Source organism: Erinaceus europaeus, chromosome 23 (genome assembly GCF_950295315.1).
Source record: "Erinaceus europaeus chromosome 23, mEriEur2.1, whole genome shotgun sequence".
In the NCBI taxonomy this organism is placed as follows: domain Eukaryota; kingdom Metazoa; phylum Chordata; class Mammalia; order Eulipotyphla; family Erinaceidae; genus Erinaceus; species Erinaceus europaeus.
The window spans coordinates 15,116,283-15,123,245 of record NC_080184.1 but is presented as its reverse complement, the minus strand read 5'-3'; the positions used below and the strand labels follow the sequence as shown (position 1 = coordinate 15,123,245).

The 6,963-nt window shown below is 70.5% G+C and overlaps 3 protein-coding genes across 4 annotated transcripts in view; 2 read left to right on the top strand and 1 right to left on the bottom strand.

Moving 5' to 3' along the window:
- The window catches only part of NCAN (neurocan), a 4,397-nt gene extending 4,127 nt beyond the window's left edge, over positions 1-270 (top strand). Inside the window, exon 4 of the mRNA XM_060181418.1 lies at positions 179-270. Within this exon, the coding sequence (XP_060037401.1) occupies positions 179-270 (92 nt within the window). The remainder of the gene's footprint in view (positions 1-178) is intronic.
- A 1,128-nt stretch (positions 271-1,398) lies between these two features.
- Positions 1,399-4,934, bottom strand: TMEM59L (transmembrane protein 59 like). Of its 2 annotated transcripts, XM_016192632.2 has the most exons (8): positions 4,735-4,934; positions 3,894-4,050; positions 3,710-3,804; positions 3,161-3,313; positions 2,824-2,926; positions 2,601-2,718; positions 2,393-2,510; positions 1,399-1,847 (listed from the first exon to the last, which is right to left on the bottom strand). In XM_016192632.2, exons 1-8 carry the CDS (start codon positions 4,882-4,884, stop codon positions 1,719-1,721), a joined length of 1,023 nt encoding a protein of 340 aa, XP_016048118.1. In that variant the 5' UTR covers positions 4,885-4,934; the 3' UTR covers positions 1,399-1,718. The 2 variants fall into 2 exon arrangements, with proteins under 2 accessions (XP_016048118.1, XP_060038338.1); XM_060182355.1 differs by lacking the exon at positions 4,735-4,934 and having other exon boundaries at positions 3,894-4,642.
- LOC103122590 (proline-rich protein 2-like) lies at positions 4,883-6,328 on the top strand. The gene is made up of 2 exons (XM_060181417.1): positions 4,883-5,797; positions 6,107-6,328. The coding sequence occupies exons 1-2, from the start codon at positions 4,883-4,885 to the stop codon at positions 6,326-6,328; spliced, it is 1,137 nt and encodes a 378-aa protein (XP_060037400.1).
- The last annotated feature ends 635 nt before the right edge of the window (positions 6,329-6,963 follow it).

Genomic DNA, 6,963 nt, shown 5'->3' with positions numbered 1-6,963 from the left:
GAGGAAGCCCACACCCCAGTCTGAGACTCCGCAGAGACAGACCCCACAGCGCTGGGCACCCCGTTCTGTGCCCACTCCCCTTCCCTGGCTGGGCCACCTCCTTCAGGAGGCCTCCCTCCCGAGGGGTCACACAGCCCCCCTCACCCTATGCATACACACTCATGATCTCGGACCCGAGCCCAGGCGGCTCACCAGAACCACAGAAATGGAGGCACTGGGGGCCGGAAGCAGGCTCAGCTGGGAGCCCCCAGGCATAAGGCGTGGGTCTGAGCCCTGGCACCACATGGGAATGCCACAGATGGCAGTGCAGGGCTCCAAGGACAGGGAAAAGGCCTTTGGCATCTGAGATAAAAGGAACAAGACAGGGACCGGGCGGAAGGACACCCAACCGAGCACACAGGTCACCGTGCGCAGGGACCCAGGTTCCAGCCCCCTTTTCCCATCTGAAGAGGGAAGCTTCAGGGTGGAGCAGGGCTTTGACCACCCCCTCCCTTCTCAAGTTCTGTCTGTCCTATCAAATCAGATAGGAAATAAGGGCTGGGGAGACAGCATGATGGTTCTGCTAAGGAACTCCCACAAGAGGCCATGAGGCCCCAGGTCCAATCGCCAGCACCACCACATCCAGAGCCCAGCAGGGCGCTGAGCTGGTTCTCTGCGTCTCTCTCTCATGACGTCTACCCAGAGAGACATGAAGAAAAGACCTTTTTTTTTTTTTTTCATGTTATGGGACAGGACAGAGAGAAATTGAGAGAGAAGAGGGGAAACTAGGGAGTAAGGTGAGGCGGTGGTGTATCTGGTTAAGCGCACGTTACAGTGTGCAAGGACCTGAGTTCGAGCCCCTGGTCCCCACCTGCAGGGGGAAAGCATTGTAAGTGGTGAAGCAGGGCTACAGGTGTCTATCTTCCTCTTCCCTCTCTATGTCTGGCTGTCTCTACCCAATAGATAAAGGTTAAAATGAGAGAGAGAGAGAGAGAGAGAGAGAGAGAGAGAGAGAGTGGTCCCTGAGGTGACGCAGTGGATAAGGCATTGGACTCTCAAGCATGAGGTCCTGAGTTCAATCCCTGGCAGCACAGCACATAGACCAGAGTGATGTTTGGTTCTTTCTATCTCTCATCCTATCTTTCTTGTTAATAAATAAATAAATAATAGAGAGAGAGAGACCTGCAGCATCCAGCTGCTGGCTGGGGGTGGCCTCTTCCTGGGGTGCAGAGTGCTGGGGGGACTGCAGGGCTGTGGGGAGCCCCAGCGGGGGAGAGACCCCACAGACAGACAGACAGACAGACGGTGGCCACAGAAGGGCCAGGCAGGCACAGTGGTACTCAGGACCCCGTGGGAGGCGTGATACTCCCCCCAGGCGCCACCCGGGCCCCAGAAACACAAAGCATGTCGACGGCAAGCTTATCATATCCGGGTTTATTTCTCGCAGCCGCCCCCGCTCAGATCTGCCTGGGGCTGGGGGCTGGATCTCTGTGGGGGTGGGGAGGGGGTCCTGGAGCAGGGGTCCCTGTAGCCTCGCCCCCAGAGACGGGGCGGGAGCGAGGAGGGGGGGTGGCTGCAGGCACTGGGGTTCGGATACGCAAGAAGCGACAAGACAGGACGAGACGGCGAGCTGGGCAGGGGGTGGGGGTCCCCAGGCGGGATCCCACTCTACCCCCGCGGGGCCAAGGCCGCCCCAGGACCGGGGGAAGGGGGCTGTGGAGGGAGGGCGGGTGCGAGGCCTACAACTTGGTGAGGTCCAGCTTCAGCTTGTAGGGTGGGGGGCTGTCGGCGTAGGCGTGGGCGGCGGGCGGGTACAGGGGCCAGTCAGGCTCCACCATGTAACCCTTGTGCTGCTCCAGGGTGAGGGGCTGTGGGGAGACAGGGAGCCTCGGAACACCCCGAAATGGGAGGTGGCCTCCCCCATGGCACAGAGCAGAGGGTCTCTGCGTCAGGGATGCCCCCCAGCACTCCCATGTGATGGCTTTCCTCACCACCTGCACTTGGTACCCAGCGTGCCCGCCCCGCCCACTCAATTCCCTATTGGCTGGCTCCACTGGCTCAGGGCCGCTTGGGCCCGCCCCCTCTGTAACCTAGCTGCCGGCCCCGCCCACGCATGGCTGAGTGGCCACTCACCTGGTAGCCTATCATCCGGCTCCACCCACTAAGGGCGGCTTGGCCACGCCCACTCGAGGCTGAGTGGCCACTCACCTGGTAGCCTATCCGCCGGCTCCACCCACTAAGGGCGGCTTGGCCACGCCCACTCGAGGCTGAGTGGCCACTCACCTGGTAGCCTATCCGCCGGCTCCACCCACTAAGGGCCGCTTGGCCACGCCCATTTGGTGGCCTCGCCCACCGCGCTTGGCCCTGCCCCCGGCCTTACCCAGGGGCTCCGGGTGGATGGATGGGGGCCCACCTGGAACTTGAGGTGATGTCCGGGTGCGGTGACCAGGGTGGAGCAGCTGAGCCACAGCATGACCAGCACGGACAGGAAGAGGCAGCACGCCAGGATCCAGCGAGGGAGGCCCGAGCGCCTGCGGCCCACCGTCCACCGCAGTCAGGGGGGCGCCCCCAGCTCCCCAACCCCAGGGCTCTCCCCTGTCCCCGCCCGGGGCCCCACGCACCGCGACATGCAGCTGAGGAAGTCGTTGTCCTGCAGCTGCTCCGCGTCCACTTTGACCGTGCCGGTGGCCTTCACGCGGATCTTGGCCTTGTGCATCTTGTCCAGGGGGCCTAAGGGGTCTGGGGGCGGGGCTCGGCTCGGCTGGGGGCGGGGCCTGGGCGGGGTCCTGCCGGGAGGGGCGGGGCCTGAAGGGATGGGGACTCCCAGGGGCCCCTGAAACTTACCCACATGCACCTCCAGGGCCTCAGGGTGGGACCCCCGCCAGGTGACCTCGACCCGCTGCAGGCGGGCCCCATCTCGGCCCAGCGTCTCCACCACGGGCTGGGTCTGCACGGGGAGACGGCCCGGAGCCCCTCAGCCCCCTGCTTTGGGGGTGCGGGGGGCTCAGACTCCACGCCACCCACCCTGCTCTCTGCACCGCACCCCTGGCTAGAGAGGAGGTCGGCCCCGGGGTTAAATGCTGCCCCTGGATCCAGCCGCACCTGAAGCTGGCGCCCCCAGAGCCCCACCACCACCTCACCCGAACCCTGCACCCCCCGCCAGACAGGGCCGGGCCGTCACCTGGAACACCACCACCTTCCCGTGGTCTGTCTGCAGGTAGTAGGTCCACGTGGAGGACACGAAGCCCTGGGCCGAGGTGACCAGGTCATTGCACAGGGTGGAGAACAGGTCCAGCAGGGAGACGGCCCCACCCGGGGCTTCCAGAACCTTCCTCTGCCAGAGCAGGGCCAAGCACAGAGCCGTCAGAGGCCGGGCCCGCTGCGGGCTGGGGGCGAGGGGGACGGGGCGGCCTCTCCCTCCGCTGCTGCGACACCTGGCCCACGCTACGGTGCGCAGGACCCGGGTTCGAACTCTGGTCCCGCCTGGCCTGCAGGGGGCAGCTTCAGGAGTGGTGAAGCGGGGCTGCGGGTGTCTCTCCCCTCCCTTCTCAACGCCCATGTCTGTGTCCCAAATTAGTAACTGGGTAAGATGCTGAGTGACACCTCCGAGTCCGAGTCCCCAGGCAGCCTGGCACCTGCCTCTCTGCCTCTCAGGGCTCAGTTCATCAATCCATCAACCGGGGCCTGGGGACAGCGGGCGGCGAGGCCTGCGCCCGGGGTGGGGCCCCACCTTGTGCTCGGGCTGGGGCGCGGCGGGCTCGGGGGTCCAGCACCCCTCCCGGCAGGCGTGCTGCTCGCCGTCCTGCACGTAGGCCTCCACGCAGGCTGCGGGGATGGGGACGGGACCCGGGCGGCGCGGTGAGCACCCCGGGGACGCCCCTCCCCGCCCCCACCGCGCCCGGGCGCCCCCTCACCGGCCTCGCACTCGGCCCGGGTGGCGTTGGGCTGCGCCGTGCGCCCCACGAAGCGGCAGATGGAGAAGAGGCGACAGCCCCGCTCGCAGGCCGCGCGCTGTGCCTGCGGCCCCGGGCCCTGCGGGGACTCGGTGCTGGGCTGCGGCTGCGGCTGCGGCTGCGGGCGGCCAGAGGTCAGGCCCAGGGTCCCGCCCCCGCCCCCCGCCACCGCCGCCGGGTGGCCACCGAGGAGAAAATGCAGGCGGCCCGGGCTCAGAGGGGAGGTGGTCGTCGGATGGGCGGGCTGGGTTTTGGGGGAGACGGAGGCTCCCAGGTGGGGCACAGCGAGAGGCGCGGGGTACCCCGAGAGGGAGGCGCCCCCCTCAGGCGCAGGGGCGGGGCAGCAGGGCCCCCAGATCCCGGGAGGCTGCGCGGAGGGGGCGGCGCCCGGAGGGATGGACGCGGGGGTCGCAGGGCGGGGGCGCCGGGGCCTGCGAGTGGGGGCCGCGGGGGGAGGGCGGCCGGGCCGCAGTGCGTGGGGGCTGGGCGCCAGAGGGACACGCGGGGGCCCACAGCCCGTCTCCACATCCGGGGACCCCATCATTCGCATCCCCGGAGCCTGGACCATCCCCCACTCGGGAACCCCAGCCCACCTCCCCTCCATCCGGGGATCACTCCGTCTGCATCCCGGGGACCGCACCCCCACCCCCACCCGGGGACCCTCTACCCCGCATCCCCGGGACCCCCTCCCCCACCCTCATCCGGAGACCCCGCACCCCGCAGCCCCAGCCCACCCAGTCCGAGGACCCCACCCCCGCACCCCGGCCCGGCCCCGCGTGGCGCCCCCTGCGCGGGGCGTCACCTTGGGGGTCTGCGGGCCAGGGTAGCGGTCGTGGCAGCGCTGTTGGCAGCTGTGCGTGTCGCCGAGCTGCGGGGCGAAGGGGTCGCGGGGCAGCGGCGCGGGGGCCGCGGGGAGCAGCAGCAGCAGCAGCAGCAGCGCGGCGGGAGCCATGGCAGCCGGGCGGGCGGACGGCGGCGGTGGCGGCGGGTGCGGGAGCGCTGGATGCGGCGGGGCTGACGTCACCCAGCGAGGCAGCCTGGGAAGGGGGGGCGGGGATGCGGGACGCGGGGGACGGGCTGCGGCAGCGCGGGGGCGGGGGCGCCAGGTGCGGGCGGGGCGCCTCGGCTCTCAGGCAGCGGAGAACGCGGAGGTCCGCGGCAATAGGGAGGGCTTCCAGGAGGCGGCGGTGCCTAGACAGGGAGGGCGGTGGCGGCCCGGGGCCCCAGACCGCCGGAGTCTGGGGACGGAGGCCTTTGACACCCAAGTTCATGCGCACTTGCCCAGCACCCCAGCCTATGGAGCGGTCCCGGCTGGACCCCAGAATCCCAAGTCCAAGGGGGCTGGCCAGAGCGCCCCTGCCTTCCCAGTGGTCCCCGCTGGGCCCCAAGACGCCCAGGCCCAGGGTGCTGGCGGGAAAGTCCCCCAATCCTTCCCCGGGTCCCGCTGGGCCCGACAGCCAGCTCTCCGGAGGCGCTCACAGCCGGGACCCTCACGCGGGCCCCTGAAGCCCACTTCCCCACAACCCCCGGGCTCGGGGCACCACCTAACCCCAGGCCCCGGTCCCCGGCGCAGGTGCGCCCGGCCGAGCTCCACCCCCCCCCCAGACGGGGCGGCCGCCACGCGGGGTCAAGGGTCAGAGGGCGCCGCAGGTTCCAGCCGCAGGATGGTGGGGGGCCCGCGCCCCCTCCCCCGCGCCCCCGCTTTCATGTCGGCCGCCGCCCCACGTGGCCTAATCAGGCGCGTCTGTGCGGAGGAACATCTGGAGGCCGGCGCCCCTCCCCCGCCCCTGCTCGAACCCCGGACCGCGCCCCCCCCCCCCCCCGCCCCGGCAGCCCGCGCCCAGAAACCCCCAAACCCGCTCCAGGTGTCGCGTCGGCGGGCGGCGGGCGGCGGGAGGGGCGGCCCAGGTGCGGGGGGGGGTGGTCCTGGGCTGGGGTCCCCCCAGGGAGCCATCCCCGCCCCCCAGTTCCTTGCGCCCTGGCTCCGGGGAAACTGAGTCAGGAGGCAGTTGGGGGGCAGGCGCCGGCCGAGCGCCAGCACCCCTTTCCGCGAGGGGGGCAGGGAGCGGAGAGGGGCGCCCCCAGGTGAGCCCCCCTGCATCCCCCCCGGGGCGGCCCAGGTGAGGGGCGGCGGGTCGGGTCGGGTTGCCGGATATCCGCCGCATTCCTCGCAGGCCGCGCGGGAACGTGGCCGGCGCCGCCACCCCCCCTTCCCCGTGCCGCCCCTGCTGCCGACCCCCGGGCGCCGAGGGGTGGGGACCCGCCGCAGGACAAGCGCCCTTTGTGCACCGCCCGCCCTCGGCGGCCCGCTGACCCCCACCCGGGGGAGGACAGGCACCCTGGCGCCGCGGGGGCTGCCCCTGAACCCCGACACCAGCTCAGGCGACCACCCCTGACCCCGGGCGCCAGGCCTGCCCGTCCCACCGGGGGCTCGGATCCGCTTCCCGTTGGGGGGCACTGCCCTGTCGCCGCAGCCTGAACCCCAGCACCCGGCCGACTCCGGGAGACTGAGCGGAGCACCCCCCTCGCAGGGCCTGACTCAGCTTCCATGCTGGCCGCGGCCGTGAGAACAGCAGGCCCTGCGCCCCACCCCGTGGGCCCCCTGGACGCGGGTTCGAGGCCTGGCTCCCCCCACGTGTGCGCACAGCCCCGCCCCTCCCGGTGCCCGCGCCGGTCCGAGCTCAAGGACTGGGTCAATATTGGCTCTGCTGCGGCCGCCCTACTCTGGTGCAGGGGGAGAGGGGTGCAGCTCTGTTCTCCCAGGTCGCCCCGGAGGAGAAGAATGCTGAGCTGTGGGGGCTGACAGCCCCCGCGATTAGGGGGGTGGGAGACGGGGTGCCGGGGCCGGGGACCCCAGCAGAGGGGCACGGCCTGCTGGAGAAGAAGCCATTTCCCCTCCCAGGGCCGCCTGGTCTACTTGGGGGTCACTGGGTTGGGGGGGGGGACACCGAGCAGCCTGAGGCAGGAGGGTCCCGAGTCTTGGGGCGGCTCTCAGGAAGGGGAGGAAGGGGGGAAGGGGGGATGCTCTGGG